We start from the raw sequence: 27,822 nt of genomic DNA, 5'->3' as shown, positions 1-27,822 counted from the left end.
GCCAGAGCCCCAAGTCTGCAAGACCTGTGCAGAGCTGTTGAGGACAGATTGACTGGAGGTGTCTTATTCAGAGGGTTATCATAAATTAAAGGTTTTTTGACAGCAGTTAGCAACAAACTCTGTACCACGTTGAATACAAATGCAAAGAAAGGGCTGTGTGGCAGAACACTATTTTTAAATATGGAAAGAATTCCATCACTGTAATCATTTTTCAATATTGTTTATTTCATGGCAGAACTCTAAACCTCTCTTTACTCCCATGAAAATTGGTGTCTGTGAATAGATCTCATGTTATTTTCATTAATGCTTTTTCCAAATTGAGTTCTATTAAAAAAATCTCTGAATTCTTGTCAACGTTCTACTGTGTAATTTTTACTTAAAACATGTACAACTTTAAATGTATAAACTCATGATTTTTTTAAAAATAGCCATTACCCCATGATGTGAAAATTAATATTGATGTGATAAATTACTCTACTTTAAAAACCGTTACGTTTGCCACTCCAGTGATATTTAGAAAATTAAGTGCAGTTTTTAATTGTTTGATGGCTTGCTGATATTAATGTTTTGTTCCCAGTTGAGATGGACTGCAGTGATGAAAATAAAGTCTCTGCTGCTTGTTTAATTGTACCCCAGGGTGGAGTTTGAATGTGTCAAGAACTGAGCGAACACCAGCTTTAATAAGCATACAATGCAATTTAACAGTTCATAAAACAGTAAAATTTAATCCCAGACTAAGAGATTTATTAAATCTCACTCAGCAAAATAGGATGTTGGATGTGAAAGTCAGAGAGAATTAAGAGAAATTATTTCAGGGGTGATATATTTTATTACCTGGTTGGAGGTGCAAGGCTACTGGTTCCTTGAGGCTGTTTTCTTCTTAATTTCATATGGTTTTTCTAAGCACCATTAAATGAGTTTGTGCCACAGGAACAGAAGAAATTGTTTCATTGCTATCTTTTTTCTATATCCATTTTTCTTTTGTTGCTTAACTAAAAATGTTTAAAGCTATTAAACACAGGGCACTTGAAAAATCCATATATCCTTAAGGAATAATGATTATCTTTAGTATGTTTTCTACTTTCATTTAGTTAAGCACACAGGAGTTAATTTGAAAGACCCCTGTTATGACTTCAGACTCAGAATAAACTGTCCAACTTTATTAGAGAAACAGTGCAATACTGTGAGTAAGACACAACAATTGTGCTGTCTCCCTTTAAGGAGCTTGATGATAAGAGTCCACAAAAGCCCTGCTCTGGAGCAGTCCACACAGTAGGGAGGGAAGGAAATCTCCTGTTTTGCATGACTGCAGGGATATATAGTTATGCAGAGGTGCACATTTTCTGGGTGGAATTGGGTTTTTAAGTGCACCCTTTTAAACACATGCATGTCAGCTGCTAAACTGATTCTGCCCACACCTTGGCTCAACGTTTAGCCAGCCTCCACTTTTAACCCAGTTACTTCTTTATGCACAATAAATAGCAGTCACTCTTTTCATCTTTTTTGTATAACTTTCAAAGGTACAGATTATCCCACTTTTCAACTGCTTTTAAAATGTTCAAGGTTTTTCTCCTTGACCCACTTCTTTCTTTGTCCTCAGTTAATTGTCCATTGCTTCAAATGGAGTTCAAAGTATAACAGCAAGCAGTGGGACATCTAGTAAGTTGGTAATGTGGGGGGGGGGGGGAGAGCGCGCCTTGCCCTTCTAGTAGGCTCAGGAAAATCATACTGCTCCTGCTGCTCATAGCTTAGTTGTTTTTCCTTATTAATAACTTGTCATTTTAACTATAGTCTGATATTGCTTATCTGCATACACTCCACTTTTCATCTGAGAAATGCTGGAGGGCCTACATTCCTGTTTAAATCTTTGTTGGTATACTGGAGGTTGGCTTACTGTTACCTGCCTTGGTTTTTACTGGGATCTTGGAGCCTGCTATTTGCACTGGGCTGTGCCTACCACTCGACAAAATCCTATTTAGTCACTGCTGCAGTACCTGGTGTTTACTTTTTAAAAGCCATCCATACAAACTGCTTACTGTATAAATGTTGTCTCTTCTAATTTCAGGCTTCAGTATTTGATACATTCACTTGAGAGTTTATCTGGTTATTTTCTAACTGAAACATGTTAATCTCTCCTTCAGTCCATCACTACTTGATGTACTCAAGCACTTTGAAATGTAACATTATAAACATTTTGATTTGGCTCTTTGCTCAGTATTAGAATGCACTGTTCTCTAATTGCATTTTAAAGAAGAAAATAGTGGTTCAGCTGCCCATACCTCACAATATTGTCAATATATCCAGTGCATTTTAGCTGAATACAACAGTGTCTCCTTTTGGAGCTTCTAGTCTCTCCATGACCCACATTTGCTTTTACTCAAAACGAGCTCAAAATCTGAAAAAAAGTTTAATCAAAACCATAAACCACATAACATATCCCTGCCAAAACAATGTATTTGAACAAAAGCACAAATATCTATGTTCATACTTTAAAACTCAGGAAAACAGTAATCTTGTATGTCTGAGCTAGTAAATCTAGTTTGTCATCATTATCTCTATTCATCAAATATATGGTATCAGTGCCTGTGCTTTTTAGAACTTTCTAGATTGCCTAGTTTTGGCAGTCACCCAATCCCTTCTTGTAAGCATCCCTGGCAGGCATAATTCCCTCAGTTTTTCATCATGTTCCATATGGCAGTATCTCCCTGAAGAACCTCTAGATACATCTTATTCCATTTTATTCTCAACTCATTTCCTTCTCGGGGGCTTATGGAGCCTCACCACTTTTTAAGGGATGCATGAATTTCCGTTGGAAAATCATCTTCTTCAACGACTGTGATAGCTTTCTACTATGCCTTGGTAAGGCCCACAACTATCAAACCTGCAAAATCTATCACAGTTTTACTCATCAGACGTGTAAAAATAGTGTGGCTAGGAGCAACCTTTTCTTCCTTGTGCAGGTCATCCCAGCAGTCCCCTTCAAGACCAGTGCTGGTCAGCAGATCTTCCAGAGAGTCTTTACCATTCTCCTTGGTGAAGAAGAAGAAAAAGTCATAAATGGCTGCTGAAGTTACACTTTATGTAGAGTCACGAGTTTCTGTAAATGGAGCAAAGATGTAATTCTGTTATCAATTAGTGGGCACTAATATGTTTTTAGGCACAGTGGTGGCTACCATAGACAACACACTGCTTTCATTTCTTTAATTAACTAAGCTGTATTTATTGACAATTTGTAAAATGTAACATTAAATTGTATGCAGAACTTGTATGCAGAACACATCATGCGATGTGCGGGGCTTGATGAATGCAAAGCTGAGGTGAAAATTGCTGGAAGAAACATTAACAACCTCAGATATGCAGATGACACCACTCTGATGGCCAAAAGCGAGGAGGAGCTGAGGAGCCTTCTAATCAAGGTGAAAGAAGAAAGCGCAAAAGCTGGGTTGCAGCTAAACATAAAAAAACCCCAAGATTATGGCAACAAGAATGATTGACAACTGGAATATAGAGGGAGAAAATGTGGAGGCTGTGACAGACTTTGTATTTCTAGGTGCAAAGATTACTGCAGATGCAGACTGTAGCCAGGAAATCAGAAGACGCTTACTTCTTGGGAGGAGAGCAATGTCCAATCTCGATAAAATAGTAAAGAGTAGAGACATCAGACTGGCAACAAAGATCTGCATAGTCAAAGCCATGGTATTCCCTGTAGTAACCTACGGATGTGAGAGCTGGACCTTAGGGAAGGCTGAGCGAAGGAAGATAGATGCTTTTGAACTGTGGTGTTGGAGGAAAGTTCTGAGAGTGCCTTGGACTGCGAGAAGATCCAACCAGTCCATCCTCCAGGAAATAAAGCCCGACTGCTCACTGGAGGGAAGGGTACTAGAGACAAAGTTGAAGTACTTTGGCCACATCATGAGGAGACAGCAAAGCCTAGAGAAGACAATCATGCTGGGGAAAGTGGAAGGCAAAAGGAAGAGGGGCCGACCAAGGGCAAGATGGATGGATGGCATCCTTGAAGTGACTGGACTGACCTTGAAGGAGCTGGGGGTGGTGACAGCCGACAGGGAGCTCTGGCATGGGCTGGTCCATGAGGTCACGAAGAGTCGGAGACTAGTGAACGAATGAACAACAACAACATTAAATTACAAATTATTATGTACTTCTGTTTAGAAGTTTGAAGGAATTAAACTATTAATCACTTTAAAAATAATAATTTGTGTACTCTTCTCTGCTGCTCTCTGAAAATAAAGTCTTTTACTACTTTTCTACAGTTACCTTGGAAACAACTACAAGTATGCATATGCTTAATGATAGTTTCATTTTAAAATATTTATTTATTTACTTCACACATTTGTACCCCGCCCTTCTTACCCCTGGAGGGAGACTCATGACGACTTTACAACAAATAGAGCCTTGGGATTTAGTGGAGACCAAGAGCTACAAGCAGTGATACCATTATTAGCAAAATTGTTGTTGTTGTTGTAGCTGTTGTTGTTTTCAGTTTAGGAAAAACCTCTTTCTATATAGTGTTGGCAAGGCAAGTGAGCAACATATCACAGAAGCAAGAGCCATACTGGAAGACCATTTCCCTTTTCTAGAAGGGAGATGAGACCAGTACAATTATTTAGTATTTAGCATGACCCAATAAGACTCTTGCTCAGACAACTAGAGGGCAATCAATTTTTACTCAGCCCCCCCCCTTATTGTCAGTAACTGGTTAGATAAACCCACATACCCAAATTTTGGAAAATATTGGTAGAAACAAAAGTACATAGAAAAGCATTTTACCTATCAGACTGAACACATTTGGGGCGGGGGGGGGGGGAGGTATGGAAATTCTGAGAACTTATCACTTTCTTGGCAGAACTAGGAGAAATGTGCAGACATAGTTGTCTCATCTGCAGAAATCAAATATGTTATATTTAATATGCTTATGAACAGAATTATTTTGTGCAAGACCAATCTTTCCATTTGGATGATATCCAAAACACAGTGTACTTATCCCTCTAAGTTGTCCAACTTGTAAGTTATGGGACATTGTTTTGAAAATAACAGATGGTACATTGAGTGCATGGTTAAGAAATGATTAGTTTCATGGAGATGAGTAATGGTGATCTATATTAAAAATTGAGTATTGACAAATGATGGATCTCAGCAGAACAACAATTATTATACCAAGACTCAATGTATTATTTTTCCATTGATTAATATTTGTCCAAAGTCAGTCTGACTTGGAAATAATATGAGTTACTTCATGATTATCTTGAAATAAACTATTTTAAATCAGATCACTGTTATTTGGGAATAATGAGAGTTTGGACATCTCATGCTGGCACAACCCTCTTCAAATGTTTTATCTATGTAGTAAAACAATATGTAGAGGACACCCTACCAGCTCATACCTCTACTTTTTCATTAAGGCTGAAGGTATACAGCATCACTTTTAAGTGTTGACCAACCAACATGAGACATGTTACTCCCACTGCGTGCCATGATGACAGTAATGGGATGGTGGCGAGTGCTGTCCTATGCCCTTGGGCGCGCCAAGCCTGGGGAATACAGAATGACTGTATAAAAGTTGCAGCTAGTTCTGTCTTGAAACTGGCCCAACTTCCTTAAGAGGCTATCCAGCCCAGCCTCATTGTGCTAGGCTGGAAGGCACCAGCCAAGCCCTCCCAGCTCCAGGTGAGATTCTGGAGAGAGTCGACCAATATTAGTGTTTAGCAAACTTTGGTTTTCCAGTGTTGCCATTCCTCTATGCTCAATATGGGAGTCTAGTGATGGTTAATTTACAATATATGCATATGTTCCCAACACTGGTCTTCCAGGTGTTTTGGATTTCAAACTTGTTTTGGTGCTTAATTGGTAAAATCATAACGTAATAGGCTTTTCCTTAATCCCTCCTTATTATCCAACATTTATGCCGGCCTGTTTATGTTGGATAAGTGAGACTCTACTGTACTCCTGAAAAACACTGTGACCTTGTAAATCACCTTCCAGATCTGTATCATATATCCTTTATGTTCCTTTGTAAAATCATATTTTGCCAAAGAGATGTGAAAAGGTACATTATTGATTTTTTGGAGCTGAAGCATGTTTGAACCCACTACCAGGAGAGCAAATGTTGCTTCCCTTTTAAAACTAAAAGAGGACTCCAAGACACAGGCCCTTAGCCAGGATTTCGTTTCGGTCGGGGGGGGGGGGGGTAATTTTTTTCAGGGGGGATTTCAGGGGGGGGGCTGAGTCTAAGTGAAAGAGGGTCTAGCCTAGCAAACCTTTTGTATCATTACCCCAAAACCCCCATGCATATGGGATATATTGAGTATGGTGATCAGATCATGATATGAATAAACATAACAGTTTAAATAATGCACCAGTAAGGCCTTTTCGCGAACCACCATGAGAATTTTGGGGGGGGGGGGCTGAATCCCCTCAAGCCCCCCCCCCCCCCCCGGCCACATGCCTGCCAAGACAAAGGGCTCTTGAAGTCAGCTGCAAAAAAGTGAAAGAAGGCAGCTTTCAGTTTCCAATCTGCAAAAGCCATCTTCCTTCTGCAGAATCACAGATATGAATGAGGTCAGATGAAGGTCATTTATCAGTTTATATTCCCTGTTACCTTGACTGTATGGCAACATTAATTTCTTTCAATTGTCTAGTTCTTGAACCATACATAGAATCCAAAAGGTGCAGAGATTTTTATGCCCAGACATAGTAAATTCTGAACTTTTGCCTAAGGATGTGAAATAGTAAATTCTTTGGTTTGAGAATTCAGTTATTTTTCTCTTTCTCCCTTTATAATGTGGTTTCTCCCTTCACTAGATCTTAAAATGTCTGATAATACAAGATTGCTCTTTAAAGGGAAACAGCTGAATGACATTATACCAGTAACCAAAGAATTAGTGCAGGTTGAGTATCCCTTATCAAAATGCTTGGCACCAAAAGTGATTTGGACCACCCTCCTCCCAAATTTTGCATATATGTGCTTAATGGGAAATTTTGAAGATGGGGCCTAAATTTAAATGCAAAATTCATTTATATTTGATATACACTTTATACATATCGTCTTGAGGTAAATTTCTACCCAACTTTTTTGATAATTTTGTGCAGAAACCAATGTCTATGTACAGTACATTGAACCATCAGAAAGCAAAGTTGTGACCATCTCTGCCACCTATGTGGACGATTAAAACTTTTAGATGATTTCTGATTTCTGGATAAAGGATGTGCAACTTGTAATAAGAAGTTTTGCTTATTTCTGCTGTCATCCAGATTCAGCTGTTATAACAAGATTAAGGTGTTTAAAACTAAGCAATGATTTATATTATATAATGACCTGTTAATGTTAGCTTGTGAATAGCCACCATATCTTTATTACCTACTGTATGGACTAAAAATATTATGATTAAATTTATGATTTTTGATGAAAAGTTATTAATATTGATGACTATAAATGCAAAAGTAGGTTTCTTTCGTTCCTAGAAAGTACAATTTTGTCTTGCTTAATATGAAAAAATCTATAGCCAAGCACGACTAATTGAATAATATTCATATATCAAGAGGGGGGAAAGTATAGTCTGTGGGCTGTATAATTCCCAAAGTCTTTCCCAAAATTTAAGTGATTATTATTATTATTTGTTAAAATGGTTTTCCGGGGCTCTGAGAAGAGCCTATAGGAAGGGAGTGGGTATTTGTGAGACAGGAAGGGGATAATTTGACTATGTTTTTGCACCACTGAGTCACAATCCAGATTATTTATTTTCACACTTTACAGTTATAGCCTTATGATTTCAGTTTATTTTTTTTAATAGTTCTTATTGCGGGTTTTTAAGGGTACATCTGAAGGGTTGTTAATCATCAACAAATAATGTCATATTTTAATATTAAAAATGTTGGGGTTGGGGTAGGGGGAGAAGAGAGGGGGAGAGGGGGAGAGAGAAAAAAGGAGGGGGGAAAGTGAGTGTGGCCAGGATTGAGTGAAGGGAGGTTAGTATTATTTGTAATTACTGATTTCCCCCCCTTATGGCTATGTTAGTAGTGATATAGGATCATCGAGTTTTTCTCCACTCAGGGCTGTAGCTAGTTGATATTGAAGTATTTTTTGATTGGAGACCAGTCCATAGTAATTGGATCAGTGTTTTGTTTGATTTTCAGGAATTGAGTGAGATTATCCATATTCATTATGTCTTGTAGCTTGAACGTCCATTCATCTAAAGTTGGTGTCTCTTTGATCTTCCATTTTCTGGCGAGAAACATTTTCACCGCTGTGGCCATGTGAAAAAATAGTCTATCCTTGTTCTTGTCAATATCAAAGTCCAGTATCCCCAGGTTTCATTTTCATTTTTAAGTCTAATATCTTTTTTGAGATTTCATGTATCTTCCCCCAAAATTTTTTAGACTTCTCACACATCCACCAGAGGTAGAAGTTCCTTTCTTGCTGAGGCATTTCCAACATGAGTCAGAAAGATTTTTATAGCATTTTACCAGTTGCTAGGTGAGAGGTAACATTGGTACATCATCTTGATCCAGTTTTCCATTAAGTTATAGGAGTTTATCCATTTTAATTTGACATTCCAAATCTTTTCCCAGTCTGAAGTTCTGATTGGATGTCCAGTGTTGGCTGTCCATTTTAACATGCATGTTTTTGTTTGATCCTTCTCTGTTGCCCATCCTAATAAGGTTCTATATAGTTTGGTAATCACCTTTCTTTCAGAGCTCATAACCTTATCCCAGGTTTTTTCTTCAGATTCAAAACCGAATTTTTTGTCTTTATAAAAGGCCTCCTTGAGTTGTCTATACTGGAACCAGGACAGGTCTCCATATGATCTTCTTATTTCCTCCTGTGTCTTCATTTTGAAATCATCCATGTTTTTACTTAAAATTTCTTTGTATCTGGGCCATTTCTCCCAGCCCAGTTCTCTCCTTTGGGTCGCTTCTAGGGGGGTATCCAGAGTGGTGTTTTCTTATAGAATTTGGATTTGTATTTCTCCCAGATTTTAATTAGAGAGGATCTGACAAAGTGGTTGCCAAAATTTTTCTCAATCTTTCTTTTTGCACACCACATGTATGCATGCCAGCCACATCAAAGATCGTGACCTTCTAATGCTAGATCTTTGACTGTATTGAGATTGGCCCAATCCCTTGTCCACATGAGTCCACATGCGTCGTGGTATAATTGGAGGTCCGGCAATCAAAGGCCTCCTCTCTTCTTGTTGTCAGTTAGATTGGCCATTTTTATTCTGGGTTTCTTCCCCGCCCAAATAAATTTTGTTATTTCCCTGTTCCATTTTTAATTATTTGGGAGGTCCTTATGATTGGTATTACTTGAAATAAAAATAGTAACTTTGGATGCACCATCATTTTATGGCTGAGATCCTGCCCAACAGGGAGAGGTTAAGATATTTCAATTTTTCCATCTCCTTCCTGATCTCGCTCCATTTCTTTTCATAATTGTTTTTGAGAAGTTGTGCTTTTTTTTTGCAGTTAAATTTATCCCTAAATATGTGATTTTTGAGACCTCTTGGATGGATATTTTTCCTTCTAATTGTTTTTGTCTCTCTTTCGTAATGTTTTTGGTCAGTATCATCATTTTTTTTCTTATTCAATTTAAATCCTGCTAGATTTCCGAATTCTTCGATTTTCTTAATCCAGTTTTCAATGTTTGTGAGGGGGGTTTTGATGATGCAGATTATATCATCTGCGAATGCACATGATTTGTTTGAGTGTTTTCGGATCTTTGCCCCTTTTAGGGCATTGTCGTTTCTGATAGAGTTTAGAAGGATTTCAAGAGTCATTATAAATAATAGAGGGGATAGTGGACATCCCTGTCTAGTTCCTTTTTGGATATTAATGCTTTCTGTAGTTTGTCTGTTTAGGCAGATCTTAGCTTCCTAGTTTTTGTAAATGGATTTGATGGAGTTTATGAAGTAATGACCCATGTCTAATTCTTGTATGAGTGCTAGGAAACATTCCCAGTTTACCTTGTCGAACGCCTTCTTGGCATCAATTGCCAGGAGAGTGCATTTCTTGTCATTATTTTTTTTCATAGTATTCAATAATATTTATAATGGATCTAACATTGTCTTTAATTTGGCGCTGTGGGAGGAACCCGAATTGCTCTTCTTTTATCCAGACTCTCAGGAATTGTTTTAATCTTTCTGCCAAAATATTTGCATAGATTTTATAATCAATATTTAATAGTGATATTGGGTGGTAGTTTTTAATGTTGGTCTTATCTGTATTCTCTTTATGGATCGTGATTGTTGCTTGGTTCCAGGAGTTCAGGATAATTTGTGTTTCTAGTGCTTGGTTCATAAGTATTTTCAATTTTGGTATGAGTTCCTTTCCAAAAGCTTTGTAGTAGTAGGCCGTAAAACCATTGAGTCCCGGTGCTTTAGTTGGGTCTAATTTCGAAATTGCCATTTGAATCTCTTGGTCCGAGATTTCTTTGTTTAGCCTTTCTCTGTGGTCATCTGTGATTTTTTTTCAAGCTTTTGTTTTCTGAGGAACAACATTATGTTGTCTATTTGGAGGTGTTCTTTTGTGTAGAGTCTTCTGTAATATTTGTTGAATTGGTCAATTATATCTCGATCCTTTGTAAAATCCTTATTATTGGTACAGATTTCAGTTTAATTTTTTGATATGGCTCTAGGGTTCTCTCACTGAGCAATCAAAATACTCCCATCTAAACTTCAAAGCCCATTATGCTATGGGTTAAAACTATGTCATTTAAAGTAGAATCAAAGTGCCATAACTATGCATATGACCAACCACCTGATTAAAAAATGTCCTTGGCATAATAAAATCCAAGGAGGGGTGACAACTGTGGTGAAATTGCTTCCACATCCCATAAGTAATTTAAGAGCCATTTTAGATTAAAAAAAGAAACATAAGGATTATTTTTTATTCTGTTTCATGTATTATAACTTGCACTTCTCCCATGACAGGTAAAAAAAAAAGAAAACAATTAAAATGTTATTTAAAAAGCTTTCACATTGGACCCAGATAGAGAAAACTAAACACTAAAATATTTTTTGTCTGTTAACTTTTTTTTAAAAAAAAACACACACAATGGGAATAACAGTTCTCATTAAGATAACCACTGAATGTACCAAACTTTGTCATAAGAAAAATGCCTTCTCAGGTTGTGGAAGGAAAACCCAAACCTCCCTCTTACTATCCCAAAGTATTGGCACGCATATGGATATGTGGTCCGTCAATAGAAAGGAGAAGTATAGGGTCTCCTGACCGGTTATCAAGTATATCCAAAATCTGTAAAATTCTCATGCTTACATTGTATGCTCATAATAAATGTGTGTAGATTTAGCTTCATTCTTGAGAAAGAAGAACTGAAAGTGAAATCAATGAAATATATATTGAAGATACCTTATTTATTTATTTATTTATTTATTTACAACATGTCTATCCCACCCTTCTCAACCCCCCAAGGGGGACTGGCAACAATTCCATTCTGCAATATCACAATATACAACAATATAAAAACCATAAATACACAATACACAATACATAATAACAATAACATTAATTATACAGTCATAGTAGCCATTTCTATTATCATAACAATCATCATATGGTCCAATTAAATGTCCAAAGTGCCATTGTGCCTGCTAGCCAAAAGCCTGGTTCCAAAACCATGATTTCAGTTTTTTCCTAAAGGAAAGGAGGGAGGATGCCAATCTAATCTCGCTGGGGAGCGAATTCCACAAGCAGGGGTCACCACCGAGAAGGCCCTGTCCCTCGTCCCCACCAGACGCATTTGCGAGACAGGTAGGACCGAGAGCCGGGCCTCCTCGGTGGATCTTAAACTACGAGACTAGCGTAGAGGGAGATACGTTCAGATAAGTAAGCTGGGCCAGAGCCGTATAGGGCTTTATAGGCCAAGATCAGTACTTTGAATTGTGCTCGGAAATGGACTGACATCCAGTGGAGTTGACATAGCAGGGGGGGGGGGGGTGTACTCCCTGTTTGGTGCTCCAGTGAGCAATCTGGCTGCTGCCCATTGGACTAGTTGAAGTTTCCAAACAGTCTTCAAAGGCCACTCCACATAGAGTGTGTTGCAGTAATCTATTCTGGATGTAACCAGATCATGGACCACCGTAGCCAGATTAGACTTCCCAAGGTACGGGCGTAGCTGGTGCACAAGCTTTAACTATACAAAAGCTCCCCTGGCCACTGCCAGGTTCAGCGATAAATCCAGGATCACTCCCAAGCTACAAACATACGTCTTCAGGCTGTAACTCTATGCCCTGTTCAGCCTTTCGACTGACCAGGAGTACCTCTGTCTTGTCTGGATTCAATTTTATTTTTTTAACCCTCATCCAGCCTGACACAGCTGCCAAGCACTGGTTCAAGGTCTGAACCGCCTCATTAGTAACAGATGCGAAGGAGTGACATTTGAACATTATCTGCATACAGATAGCATCTTCCTCCGAAACTCCAGATGATCTCCCCCAGTGGCTTCATGTAGATGTTAAACAACATCGGGGACAGTACTAAGCCCTGAGGAACTCCACAAAACAATGGTTGTTGGTTGTGGGGTCGAACAGGTGTCACTCAATAACACCTTCTGGGACCTTCCCTCCAGGAAGGACTGGAGCCACTGCAAAGCAGTACCTCAGAGTCCCATCTCTGTGAGGCGTCCCAGAAGGATACCATGGTCAACGGTATTGAAGGCCACTGAGAGGTCCAGCAGAACTAACAGGGGCACATTCCCCCTGTCAAACTCCCGGCATAGATCATCTACTAAGGTAACCAAGACTGTTTCAGTTCCATGTCCCAGCCTAAAACCAGACTGTGCCAGATCTAGATAATCGGTGTCTACCAGGAACCCTAAATTATTACATAAAGACATATGCCTTATTACAAGGGAGTTTTAAATCATACACTCCATTAAAATACCATCCTGATTATTGGAATTAATCCACTAGACTATCTTTTGTACTCATGTCTACATATCTCAGGAGGCTTTAATTAGTGAAGATATTAGTTAACGAAAATAATCACATTTGCCTATTAACATTTTAATTGAAAAACGATGGGTTTAATAACCCTCATTCTAGCTATTTCTTAATTGTCTTTTTCTTGCTCGGTGAACTGTTCTTCTACACTGATAATTCAAGAACCCATAGCATTTATACTTTAAGGTTTAAAGAATCTAGGATTTGTGATGGTGATAGCTAAAGTAGGATTTTGTCTCTAAGGAGTAAGCATTTCTTTTGAAGTATTAAAGCAATAGACTAAAGAAAGGATATTATCCCAAAAGAAGCATCCGTCCTAAATTAATGTCATGCACAGTCTTGTGGCATTTTCAGTAGAAATCTCAAAGCGCAGTTTATGTTTTCTGAATCTTAAAATGCTAACAACTCAGCTAACTGGAAATTTACTGAAGTAACGGTAGACTTGTATGCTTATTGCCGAAAAGATCAAGGTGGGAAGAATCTGACATCAGTGCTGAAGTCTTCAGTTTGAAGGACTTCCAGAGGACAATTCTCTATTAGAAAGTTTGTCCATTTGATGATCAGTTTTGGGATAAGAGAAAGTTGTATAGTAATCATTACTGCAGGCATGACATTCGGAGTGTTTAAAGAGGTAGAAGTCTTTTGTACTAGAGGTTTTTTTAATTTAAAAATTCTGTTAGAGGGATAGCAATTATTTCTGAATAGGTCTATCTGTATATAAATTAGCACTTACATATTTTATGAAAAATGGATTGTGTTCTGGGTGAACACTGGGATTTGGTAGGAAATGGAAGTCTCAGGAGGTCTGAACAGCTGTCTAGATCCAGAAAAGACTTTACTTTAAACCATAACTTTTGGGGGCTGATATTGAATTCCTGGAATTATTAATATGTACAGGCTTGGGTGGGGAAAAGGTTACAAACTGGTGATGATACAGATTTATGGGGACATTTGGCAACATTCTTCTGTGGTTTTGAGCTAGTTGAGTTGTTTGTGCTTTTGTTTTATGGCTTCTGTGAGGAAAGAGTGCTGCCGTGGCTTTAACTTGCATGAAATGCTGCCTTCAGATTCTTAACTTACACAAAGCAGACTCAACATGTCATGTCAGATTTCAGGAGATATATTGGTTCCTACAAAGGTATCAAATTAGCCCTAAAAGCACTTTGAGTTATAAGTCAGTGAGCAATTTGAAACAACTGATGTTTTGACGGAAGTAAAAGTCTGAGTGCAGCACTAGCTGCTTCAAAAATTATGTGATGCTGTTCTGCAAGCTACTTCCAACCTAAGATTTATCTTCTTTTGGTTTTCAAAAGGAACCGCAGGAGACTCATTTACATCTTAACTCATGTTTTCTCTTTTAGCACCAACTTATGGTCTATAACACTGGAGAACACTTTTACATTTTTATGTTTTGCTTTATTGTAAAGTGTTGGTATCCATTTGCATGAAAGGAAGGATATAAATGCAGTCTGTGTTGTGTTATGACGAATCCAGTAATCTTCAGGCTTCCTATCAGTAATGAACTTATTTCACGGATCATTAATTTTGTCAAAGAGGAGCAGTAACAGGTTCTTTTTGTGTAAGACATGTTGCCTTACAGAATTCATATCCACTTGCCCAGTTTATGAAAGTGTCTCTTCTCAGTTCAAGACAAAGGCTTGGGCAAGCATCTTATATATTCACCAAGATCTTAATCCCTGCCTCTGGGTTACCACACATATGCACACCTACTTGTGATTGGGACATTTTCTTTCATGATAAGAATGAAAAAGTATTAGCAGGACATTTCCACACATGCTGCCCATTCCCTCCCTCTTGGTTCCTTTTGTAAGTGGGATCAAAATAGCCAAGAGTAGTAGAAGCATCATCCATAGATCATGGTTTGTTTATTGCGGGAATTGGAACCCTAGGTACTCTCTCCAACAAGTCAGGTTCATAAAACAGTAACAAAATAAGATTCATATTAGAATGTGATTGGTGTCATATTTCATATAGAGACAATATACACCTTATATTTGCTGTATGAGAGCCAACACATCTTCTGAGAAAGATATGCTGGCTGAAAATTCTCAAGGCTTCCCCTAGGGATGTAATTAATTGCTTTCTAATTTTGATCTCAAAAGAGGAAATGACCAAGATTCATCAGTTTTTTTCCCACTGTACAATTTTTGAAATCTATTTGCAATTCTATGCCACAATTCTATGCTAAATTCACACCTTTTTCTAAGAAAACATGATTTTGTGCAAGACAGAAAATGCTGTTTTCTGTGAAACAAGAGTGTAATTTGCCTAGAATAAGTCTTGAAGATTTTTGCAATCCAGGATTCTCTCCTTCATGTTTCCCTGACACTCAATAATGTTTAATTAAAAAATATTTAATCACTTTTCAATTCAAGTATTCAGGTATTTTTCCATACTAATAAAAGGTAAAGAAAGCTGGAGAAAAGTACAGAACACACATACTAGGTGGATGTACCTTATTATTAATATAGCAATAAACTAAAGGGTTGTACTTCTTCCCAAGTTCTATGAAGACAGAAATAAGGACGAAAGTAGCTACCAAAACTTTTCCCTTGTAATGTCTATACTTCTCATCTTTGTTTGTTGGCAAGCCTTTAGAATTTTGGAAAGTATCTTGTGTATCTGGAGTCACTGTGTATCTGTACTTCATAATACACCTGTCTGATCCCATTTTAAACTGCCATGGCTCTGACCAATGGAATCCTAAGATTTGCAGTTCGGTGAATTACTTAAGAATTGTAGGCTAGAGTGCTCTAGTCCACTCCCCTGAATTAATACAGAATTCTAATTACCACACCAAATGACACATTTCAGGATTCCAGCAGTTAAACTGCAATGAAACTGGTGTGTTATTTGAATCAAAGCCTTTATAAATATACATCAGAACATATCTGACCAGCAGCTGTTGTGTACAACTTGCATAATCTCTCACTTTTGTCTGTATTGGTGGGAACTGATGGCAGTTGCAGTCCAACATCTGGAAAACCACATGTTCTTTACACCTACATTAAAGAGATACCTAGCAGCTACATTTTATTTTCTGTTTTCAAATACAAACACACACACACATATATATAGAGAGAGAGAGCAAGAGAGAGAGACATTTGCTTTGACTTGGTAGTAGAGAGGCAGAAATTAATGGTCTGTTTCCCTTCTGTGATCTTGATCTATCTTGCCCTTGAAAGGATCAATAGGGGGAAATGTATTATCTTTTGGGAGCTATGCTACTTGCCAGCATGTAGACACCAATGCAATTTGGAATTGTTTCAGATGGAGAAAAAAGACTATATCCTTCAAATGTGCCCATTGCACCACACTACATTTCCAATCCAGAGCCAATCCACATACTTTTTCTTGTGCAGTAGAGCGAAAAAGACATAAATGGTAATGCCATCTTTTAAAGTAATGTGTACTTTGACCCGTAGCAGTGACGGCTTTGTTTAATAAGCCAATTATACTGTAATTCATTTCCTCTATGATGAACAGAAGCATGAAGGACATGTCTTTCCCTTCTATGTGCCACACGCTTTCCGTTGGTCATTTTCACAGCATTGCTTGCATTCTCATTTCAGACGGACGCAGCTTTAATGTATGATGCTGTTCATGTGGTGTCAGTGGCTGTCCAGCAGTTCCCACAGATGACTGTCAGTTCGTTGCAGTGTAATCGGCACAAACCATGGCGCTTTGGGACCCGCTTCATGAATCTCATTAAAGAGGTACATTACCAATAAAATCTGCTCTGCTTAGTCTTTCTCTGTTGTCCATCTGTAGAAATTCGGATCTGTAGTCCTTTATGCCTTGAGCTTTGTAGTCAAGATAAATATGTCAATTTGCAGAAAATGTGCAGTGAAATGTCAAAGTGGAACAATAAGGCACAAAAGCCATAAGAGGTTGTATAATGAACAAGGGATGTCATTTTGCTATACTAGGCAATATCATCTCAGCAAATCATAAAACATAAACACAACAGGATGCTCCTGCTTACATTTTTTGCACTAAACTTTGCAATATCCTTTTTTTACTTTGCCTAATGTCTCCATACATTCTTCACTTTCCTGAGTTTTAATAGCATCCACATTGTATGAGCTTGATTACTTTTCGTCAAATTATCCTTTACATAAGTCTGTACTTCTACTATTTAATGTTTTAAAATGAACATAATTAGATAATGTAAAAGTAAAGACTGTTGATTACTCAATACCCAGTCTTATGAAATTACTGGGTGTTGCTTGCTGCATTTTCTATTTTTGTAAGAGATTTTCCTGTTAGGTACAGGTTCATATCCCTTATCCTAAATGATTGGGGTCAGAAGCATTTTGAATTTTGGAATTTTCTGATTTTGTAATACCTATATTTGCATATATCTACATAATGAGGTATCTTGGAGATGGGATTTAAGTTTAAACACAAAATTCCTTTATTTTGTGTGCATACAACTATGTGGATCAATTTGAATTTTGTAGCACAAGTTAAACATTCATTATTTGAAATTCCAACATTTAAAATACTTCAAAATCTGAAAATGTCCACTTGACTAGCTGAGTTAGTGACATCTTTGCTTCGCTTCAATGCATACCAACTGTGTTTCTTTCGCAAATTTATTTAAGATATTGTATAAAATAACTACTACAATGCAACCTAACCCTGCCACATGCACAATGGAAGACCATATCACAGCGGCACCAGAGGCACTCCATTTAGCATAATGCCAAGTTTTTAACTTTGTTTGTGTTTTTATACACATTGTAATTGTACCCTCAATTCACTTCCAACATGAGAAATAAAACCTTCAGGCTTTATGTATGAATAACATAAATGAATTTCATGTTCAGGCTTGGATTCCACCTACAAAGACACATTTACACTGCAGAATTAATGCAGTGTTATGCCATTTCAATTGCCATGGCTCCATGCTGTAAAACAAAAGCTCCCAAGATTTCATAGTATAGAGCCATAGCAGTTAAATTCATGTCAAACTGCATTGATTATACAGGGTAGAATACACCCTAAGAGATCTCATTAGGTACATATATGCATATACAAGTATTCCAAAATCCTTTTTTTAAAAAAAAACCAAAACAAATTCTAAACAATTTTAGCCACAAGCATTTTGGATACTCAAACTGGATTTTGGAATTTTGAATAAGGGATGTTCAACTTGTAGTTTGATCTAGAAATATGGGGTCAAGTTCAAACTTCGTTTTGGATCCCAAAAGAAATCATTGGTATGTAAACGATATTAAAGAAAAGCAGCAGACTGGGAACAAGTAATGTAATGAGTTACTCTCTCAGTGCTGCAACATATAACAGAAACTTGTTGCCTTTCAAACATTTAAGAAAAAATATTCCAAGCTCTAGGCAGAAAGTCTGAAAACCTTGATTTTCCTAAACATTGGGCACTTTTAAACTTATCTATTTCTACTAGAACAGAGTCATTGTCTTTTGTTTAAAAAGTGTCCTGGGGTTCAAAACAAGCGATTAGTAACAGGTTTTCATACAACTAATCCTATAGTAAAATTGAATGAGAAAATATATGTTATAGAAAGTAAGATGTTAAAGAAAGGTTTAGAAGATATAGCTTTGTCTTGAGTAATTTTTTTTAAAAAAAATCAAGACAATTCCAGGGCAGCGATGCAAACTTTGTGCATACTTTTGTAGATTTGCCAAACAGGGGGCGGGGGGAATATTGATGTAGTTCCCTACATGCTAAACACCAATTTTTCCCCCTCTATTACAGATAGAACACAAAAATAAGTTCAAAATAACATGTGGAATGCCATAGCATATTACCTTTGATTTTATTTCTTAATGTGATAATACAAATATGATAGGGATGCCCAGGCTGAATATACCCATTAATGAGTATTGCTACAGTGGAACATAAAGATCAGTTAAACAATAATCAAACCCCTTAATGTAATGTGAAACGTCAGCTTTTTTATCATCCTCAACATGATGTAGTTTCGGCATGTGCGTACATGTATATGCAATGTGCACACACTCAGAAGAATAAAATGCTATTAAGGAATTGTATGCAGAGATTAAAAGGAAGTTAGTTTTATGATTTAAAAAATGCTGAAAATCCAAGTAGTGAATAAGATTTTTTTTAAAAAAATGGCCATTAGAAAAATGATTTAAATGTAATGAATAATTAATATTTCCATTTTGGTGGTTATTAATTTATTCATTCTCTCTGTCTCTTTCTCTGTCTTTCTTATTGTTTACATACCAGATTAATTTCTTCTCTGTTTTCTTAGGCTCACTGGGAAGGCCTCACTGGCAGGATAACTTTCAACAAAACTAATGGCTTAAGGACAGATTTTGACTTAGATGTGATTAGCCTTAAGGAAGAAGGTCTTGAAAAGGTATTTGAGATATTTCAGTTTTCTTTCTTTCAGTTGTTATATAAAAAGTAAAAAATAAATAAATCTAAACTTGTCCTGAATAGTAGAACTAAAATATGCACTAAGGTAGCATCACCATGTAGTATATTAAAGAATATTAGTCTGATAATTTAATAACACATCTATTTCAATTTTATTGATTCATATTTCATACCTAAAGAGGTAAGGTTTCATCCCATATTGACTTGCAGTTTGTTTAAATAATTGCTTTATTTATATAAACTTTCATGTGCAGTTCTGAAAATCACTTGTATTCTTTAAGAAATAGTCTGGCCAGGTACATGGCAAAACACTTTTATAGCTGGGAAGAGATTCAGTGCAGACTGGTTAATAATAGTAAGGATAATAATAATAATAACTTTATTTGTATTCCACTCTAGCTCCAAAAAAAAAAGGGACCCAGGTTCTACTATTCAAAGCAATTGTTATTAAAGTAATCCCCATGGATCCATGCATATTCCTGGGTAAAGATACATTGGGGTTCTTTTTTTGCTTTTGGAGCTAATATATACTGAATAGCTGGAATTGGCTCCCCATGGCCTCAAGATATTGTTGGTGTAGAGGTTAGACTGGGACTTGCCTCTACAATTGCCTCCTAGGTCAGTCACACATACACTTTCAACATGATCTACTTTGTAAGGATGTGATGAGAATAAAGTGATAATGAATGCTATCTTGAGATCATTTGAAGGAAGTTGGGAAATAAATGGTAGCAATAGGAATGAAATAATGATTTCCTAGCAGGCTAGCCAATTGTAGAAATGATGGGAATATTCATTCATATACTTCTAGTGGGACATGTTTTTCCCACCCCATAAAACATATTAATCATTAGATAAAGGTCAAGGTTGAGCTAGACATAACCATGGCAGTGTTATGTGTAGATATATTCACATCAAATAAAAATGATCTCTTAAGGGCAACATGGGTGGGTGTAATGCTGCCTGTTTCCACTTACTTATCAGCCTGTTTTTAAAGCCCCAGGTATCCCCATATAATTGAGATATTTTGGCCTCCAAATGATGGATTGCCTCCTACACATCTGGATGTGTATCTTCAAATTAGGAGGTGACTGTATTCCTTATGGTTAACCTTCCTTTGTGCTTATTATGTTTATATAGTTTACCCTTGCTTTCGGTTGTTTATAAGTTATATTGAATTTATTTTATTTCATGTTTTTCCTTGATTGTCAATAATTTGTTTTTGGGCATAGAAAGTTTGCAATTTTTGTTATTTCTGTAAACAGCCCTGAGTCCCTTTGGGAAGAAAGGGCAGGTTATAAATAAAGTTTTATTATTATTCCTGGGACTTACTGGTTATCCACTTCCAGGTCTTTGTGGTAAAGGGGGCATCTGCTCGACAAGTATGAAAATCATGGAGTCCTGACCCTAGAATCCATCTGCTTTGTGTTCTTACTGCCACCACTTTGCTGCCTCATGTTATCATATACATTTAATGGATGTATTAAAAAGTAATTAATAAAATATTCAGGGCATTAATTGTGATCTTGATGTGAGGCACATATATTGTAAGAATCTTGCAATATATAGAATCTCAAGAAGTATGGCATTGTATTTAGAACAATGACACTTAAAAGATAAAGGCTGCCCTACCATTAGATGATATGAGCATCTCTCTTTAGGAAATAGAACAGAGATGAAGTAATGAAAGCCAGAATTATCCTGTCTTCTCCTGCACCAGCAAGTGTGGTATCCCCAGATAAAATAAAAATGCTGTCATGTTGGATTGGGTCAGCTGCCAGTTTGATATGATATGATCATGGATAGGGTAGATCTGCTTCCTTTCAGGCAGAAAAATCTACTGGGCATTTTGGGGAACTGAAGGGAGGAGATACAACAGTATGAAATTTGAAGGTTCTTTTCTACAGCACAGAAAAGTTTCTTCAAATAAATAAGTTGAGGGTAGGTTGTGGGGCCAAGATTTTGATATGACCTGTGGATAAATCAAGGGTCATTCCACAGAGAGGTGAAAGCACCAATATCAACTCAGGAGATCAACCATCAATTTCCCTACACAGGCATTCAAGAAGACCGGAAGTGGTGCCAGGCAGAGAGAGTAAAGTGGGTTGGTGCTTATTTTAGAATGGACTATGCTTTTGCCTTTTGCTGTTCTTCCCAGAGAAGATGATAGTTCCTTTTTTCAAAGAGAGTTAAAATACAGTACTCCCATTGACCCATAGATACGTTGACCTAAGTTTTTTTGGTTTAATTTTTTTGACTAAAATTTCTAGACGTAAATATGAGTATACAGGGTAAGCCAAAGAATAGACATACAATATTAGGGAAATCTCAGTTAATGTTTGCAGAGGAAGCAGGACAGAGAAGAAAACATCTACAGAAGATTTTCAAGATTAGATGGATGTAAAACCATCACTGTAAACAACTTTGATGAATAGGTTTCAAAATAAATGAAAGAAAGGAAATACAGGATATAGTATATGAGTTTCAGTAAACCATTTAAATCATGTTTCATAATGCTTACTTGGAAAATATGCAAATTGGTTTTGATAGGAAAGCTCTCATGTAGATTGAAATTTGTCTGGAAACCCATTAGTAAATGTAATGAAAATTATAGATGATAATAAATATATGGGGCAGATTATGTAGATAGAATGACCCAGTGTTTGTAGCTGTATTGATGTATAAAATGGAAAAAAATACCTGAAATGACTTAATTAACATTAATATATTGGGAGTTGGTTATAACAAATGTGAAACTACTTGCAATGAAATACAGTCAACTGAGGTGGCCATGTTTACAAATAATCTGAAATTATTTAACAACAACAATAATGCAATGCCCCCCCCCCCCCCAGACCCATTCTGGAGAGCCACCCCAGAAGGATACCATGGTCAATTTACAGTAGTTACAACACAATCAGACTGCAGAGCACCCCAGAAATATATTTCCATATAGGTACTAAAGTGTCAAATATTAAGTGCAAACACACTGGGGAAAAAAGTAAGGTCACATACAACATGTTGGGATTTGAAGTTGTGCAGACTAGTTAGTACTGTATTTGATAGCTGAATGGAAATTTCAACCCAGGTCCCTTCTACACAGCTGTATAAAATCCCACATTATCTGCTTTGATAATTATATTCAGTTAATTGCAAACAATTTTATGGTTGCTTCTGAGAAGAGTAGACGTATTGAATCATTGGAATTTTCCTATGTGTTGAGTCACAATTTAACAATTGATTGGGTGACTCTATGCTAGTTGGAGCTAACAAACAGGATTCCTGACTATTTGGGTTATATGAAGCAACATTTTATTTTTTCACAACATTTAATGGTGTGAAATATTCAGTATTGTCAATTACACTACTACTAGCATGCTCATTCAAAACCTGCTACTCTCTCCTAAGATGCCAACCAAACTGTGAAAGGATCGTGTGAGTAACAAACAGGAAAGAGAGAGAGAGAAACAAAATATATAATTAAGAGGATGGCTTCAAATGCCAAAGCACAGCACTCATTTTGCCATCAATGATGCAACCACAACCATGAGATAAAATTATTCTGCAGATTCAGATTCATTACGAGTAGGACAAGAATGGTGATAATAACCAGTCAAGCAATAAAATAGGAAACACCTAAAATTGGAATTATGTAGAACTCCTGAGATAGCACACCCATAAGGTTTACCATTTCCCCCTATTCATAACTTCCTTCAATTGAGATCTGGATCCAACTATGATTTTTCAAACTTTAAGAGGGAGAGAGGGTGTCCAGATGATCTTTCTGGGGCTTTAAGCCTCAGATGCCAGAAAAAAAAAATAGACACAAATCTTTCTTTTCTAAGCAGTTTTCACTCTCACATTTCCTGCTCTTTTGCTGGGTACCACAGAATAAAGACCCAGCCACAAAACCTTGATATTTGAAGGATGGAGAATTTGAACTGGCAGTCTTTTCTGGAGAACAGTACATAAATGAGACAAAATATAACTGTAGAGTTTGCATATCAATAAATTTGTGTAACTTGAAAGGGAGGTGGCTGATGGAAATAAAAGTTTCACAAGTAGCTAGAAATGGTATCTGAGTTTCAGTAAACCATTTGCATTTCATGCAATGTAGTAAGTGCATTAGCCTGATGCAGCCACACCACACAGCAACAGTCTACTACAGTGGTTCTCAACCTGGGGTCCCCAGATGTTTTTGGCCTACAACTCCCAGAAATCCCAGCCAGTTTACCAGCTGTTAGGATTTCTGGGAGTTGAAGACCAAAAACATCTGGGGACCCCAGGTTGAGAACCACTGGTCTACTGCAATTTAACCCAGGATAAGCCACTTAATCCGGCTTGACCCCAGGTTAAAAAACACTGGGAAAGGTCTGAATCACCCAAGAAAATCCAACACATCTCAATGTGGAATCCAACATTGCATTCCCATAGCAATCTTGTTGCTCCTTGGCCTAGGAAGCATGAGGAGGTTGGACAGCAATGCCTTTCTACCTCCCCAGAACCCTCATCCTCCCCCCAAAGAACTACAGAAAATCATGCCTTTCTATTGTTACAGGGTCTGTACCTCCTGATTCTGTGTCATGTAGGAAGTGACTGAGCTTTGGAGGAGGGGAGGTCTTTTACTGCATCCAGGCTCCATAGCTTCCTGCATAACACAGAATCAGGAAGTACAAGCTCACAACAATGGTAAGAAATGATTTTGTGTGTGTGTGGGTGGGTGGTTTGGAAGGGAATAATGAAGGTGCAGGAAAGGTAGGAAACCCAGCCCATGTATGGCCCTGCTGAACCAGTTTCAGCATGTTTGGGCTGTCTGGGCAGTCTCCCACTTAGGGTTGCCTAATATAGATAAAATGTGACTCAGAACTGGCATTTTTATGCTGGTTCCAGCTGCATTTTTTTGCCTGTGTGGAAATGCTCTATGTTCTCAGAGAACAAGTTGTAGTTTTCCTAATGTTCATATGTACTGAAAAAAATGAGTTTCTTAATATTAAGACAAAATATGAACAAATGTATGGTGGAAGATACCAGATGCAGATCCAAGAGGGATGAAAGGGGATGGAGCAGTCCTTAAATAATATCCTTGCTCCACACCCCTTTCCTCCTCTATGTCAGACATGGCTTGTCTGATATCACTTTAATGGCCTCTCCCACCTGAGGACAGCAAACTGATCTCACACATCCACACTATTTTGTGGCATGGAGTGAAATCACACAAGTGATCAAACATGACACCTGTTTTTATCTTAGGAAGACAGAAGTTTGAAATGAAAAATTAAGCACTTAGAACTCTATGCATAATTTTCACCTTGAATGTCACACTCCAGTAGATGTATTTTGTAGTGCTGTGAATCACATTTTAATCAAGCTGCTTTTAAAAGAATGATAGCAGAAATTGTAGTAGAGGTAAATTAAAAATGTTAGGAGACTTAACTTTTCCTTACACTGTTCTGTCCTAGTGGCCTAAAAAGAACTCATGGACAATATGTAAGTGCCTATGCTGTTTTATAGATTGGAACTTGGGATCCTGCAAGTGGCCTTAATATGACTGAGAATCAGAAAGGAAAACCAGCAAACATTACTGACTCCCTGTCTAATCGTTCTTTAACTGTAACCACCATTTTGGTAAGTAATCATCCATCTTGGTAAGTGATCAAATGTGCAATTGCTTTGCAGAAATTCATTTGTAGATGAAAATTGTTCAGAAAAGACACAGTGCTTACAGTCATAATGGCTAGTAAGAAGTGTTTTGTTGTTTAGCAATTACTGTATAACAAACGATCTAAAATGTTAATTCAGCTATGGGATTTTGTTCTGTCTACAATGTTGACATATTCATTTTTATTTCAATGCTATAATCTCAGCTGAGAAGCCTTTTAGCATTTTTATGATTCCTTCCATTTTTAGAAAAGGTTAAGTAGATAACATAATTGTTAGATTGCAGAAAAAATACAGAGAGGGAGGGGGGAGGGCTGATACACTGACCCAGAATATTTGTTTTTCAAACATAGTAATTAGTTCTTTCACTCATTTTTTCCTTAGATTTCCAGATTTAGCTTTTGGGGTTCTTTTTTTTTGCTGCTTTTGCAGAATTTAATCTTGTAACACAATGGAAAGAATATAAACCAACACAAATATTTATTAAATTTCAACTGTATACATACCTGATACTAAGAACCCCCTAAAACAATGTGGTTTATTTATGTAGAGTCACGTAGTGAGAGCAAGCAATATATAATTCATACTTTAAAACATTTTTAAACTAAAAATTCTGAAATTAGCAATTCTGATATTTCATTTATGCAGAAATTATGGAAACTGTTAAACAATTCATGCTAAGAGGTAAAGATTCAGGGGTTTTCTTACTGCTAAAGACAGGGAGGTAATAGTTTGAGTGATGATGTAGGATTCTGGAAGAACAAGGTCTGATTCTCTGCTCATTGGTAGAAAGCCATCTGGTGACCTTCAGTAAGGCTTACTCTCTCACAGTCTTAGATGAAGACAATGGCAAAACTCCCCTGAATTGTTGCTAAGAAAACATTCCTAATGATTTCTTTCTTAAATTTGTTGAATACTAGAATAGTATTAGTATTTAACAAATGTAAGCAAGAAACCATTAGGAACCATTAGTGATAGACTTTTCAGTGAAAGAGGCAGAGGAAGACAGACAATACAAACACTTTATGTTGGATGAAGAGCCACAATTTTAGTAAGTAGTGATTCAGCAGAATTTTGGCATTCCATGGAGGCATGGATCCAGCTCATCAGTTATCTGCTCTGTCTGCCAGTACATTAACAGAATTGCCCTGCAGGGAAGGCAAAGGGGAATTCTGGGATAATGATTCTGTGGCTTGCTGTGTGGTCCCCTCACCACACATGGAAATTGGCATGCCATCTTCTGAGACAGGCTATTCCTTATTGTTCTCACCTCAAGATCCCTTAAAATTACTTGTTCGGAGTGGGGATCCTCTCCTTTTGAGTTTTTGCAACTGATGATCTGGTCTGGTCAAAAATACATCTGAAATAGAGTCTCAATGAGATATATTAACAATAGAACAAAAGACCCTGAAAAGAAGCAGGAGAGCTGAGGGATGATTTATTGTTGCCACCAATTTGAAAGGAACCAGTATTCAGTAGATTTTACCCCAGTTCCCAATTTTAAAAAGACTTAGCCGATTTGCAATGGAGGTTGCCGATTAGGAACCAAATTTACCATCAAGTTAGAAAGGAGGCTGTTCAATTGCACCTCCTCCTTTATTGAGAAAGTAATAACTTAGTAGTAATTACACTGTATATACTGTAGCATGACTGGAGAGAAGAATGTAGATTTATTTGGTTACTTTTCCCTGCGTTTCTGCCACCACATGAGGTAAGTTGTAATATTGTGAGAAATGGCACTTTGTACCCAGAATAGACGGAGCTGAGGCAATCTTCAAATAAAAGTTAACAATTTTATTAAGTACACAGCGTGTGGTTGCAAGACGTAACTTTTCCTTGTTGCACTTGGAATAATACTTGTAACTTTAACCGTTCATTCTTTCAAGTAACACAGTATCTCTCTGACGTAGAGCACTTATTTCAGACAAAGTTTCCATACAGGGATGTTTCCCTTAGTTGATCCTCCGTAGATCAAATAATAAGTAAACTATTCTTTAGCCTCTCCTTAGGCTAAAAGAATACCAGCTATGTTTCACCATTCGGCTGCACTAGCCTGAGAAACATCCAATAGCCAAACCCAGCTTTTCAAAGCCTCAAAGTTTTGCTTCACAAGTCACTCCGCCACCTTTCCTTTCCTTCTCTCCCAACTCCTAACTCCTCACTCATCTGAACCTAACTCCTGACTGCTCACCCCTCTAAACCTAAACCCTAACTGATTTTTAACTGTCGTTTTTTCAAACTCTCCCCTCTAAGCTCCTCCCACTTCCCTCTCTCCTGCATCGGTCTCCATGGCAACGCACATGGAGGACTCCTCTGACTTAGGCCGCTCCAGCATTACTACAGCCAATCTAAACACAAATACAGTTAAAATCATACAATTTATAGTTAACTCCTGTACAGACGCTTTTTGTCAGGGAATAAATTGAAACCCCATGGATTATGAGGTCCGCTAGTTTGTAGTTAACAATTCATGTGACCCTATAGGTGGCAATTGCCAGATTATTATAGCAAGTTGTGAAAAATTCAGTTACATCTAATGGGGGGTGGGGTGGGGATGGACAGGAGTGTTTCACAACAGAATGAGGTTAAAGGCCAGAGACACCCTCCCAATAAGTCTTAACAGCAGACCTAGTTGAAGAAATCACCTTCTGAATACCTTTTCTAAGACTTACCTGCAAATCTGGCCAGGCCATCCAGTGGGCCAGCTCTAGAAGGCAGTTAGTGGTCCACATGATTCCACAGATGCCACCCAAAAAAGGAGAATGAAGAGGGCACTGACAGTGG

At 37.4% G+C, this 27,822-nt stretch overlaps 1 protein-coding gene across 4 annotated transcripts in view; it reads left to right on the top strand.

Annotated features, from left to right (window-relative positions):
• GRIK2 (glutamate ionotropic receptor kainate type subunit 2) overlaps nt 1-27,822 on the top strand; it is a 650,966-nt gene that overhangs the window by 360,090 nt on the left and 263,054 nt on the right. For all 4 annotated transcript variants that reach the window (XM_060753092.2, XM_060753091.2, XM_060753090.2 and 1 more), the window contains exons 8-10: nt 16,568-16,711; nt 19,253-19,360; nt 24,892-25,005. In XM_060753092.2, the coding sequence (XP_060609075.1) occupies nt 16,568-16,711; nt 19,253-19,360; nt 24,892-25,005 (366 nt within the window). The remainder of the gene's footprint in view (nt 1-16,567; nt 16,712-19,252; nt 19,361-24,891; nt 25,006-27,822) is intronic.

Source organism: Anolis sagrei, chromosome 1, assembly GCF_037176765.1.
Source record: "Anolis sagrei isolate rAnoSag1 chromosome 1, rAnoSag1.mat, whole genome shotgun sequence".
NCBI lineage: Eukaryota > Metazoa > Chordata > Lepidosauria > Squamata > Dactyloidae > Anolis > Anolis sagrei.
The sequence above is the reverse complement of the archived record's forward strand: the minus strand, read 5'-3'. Positions and strand labels throughout refer to the sequence as shown.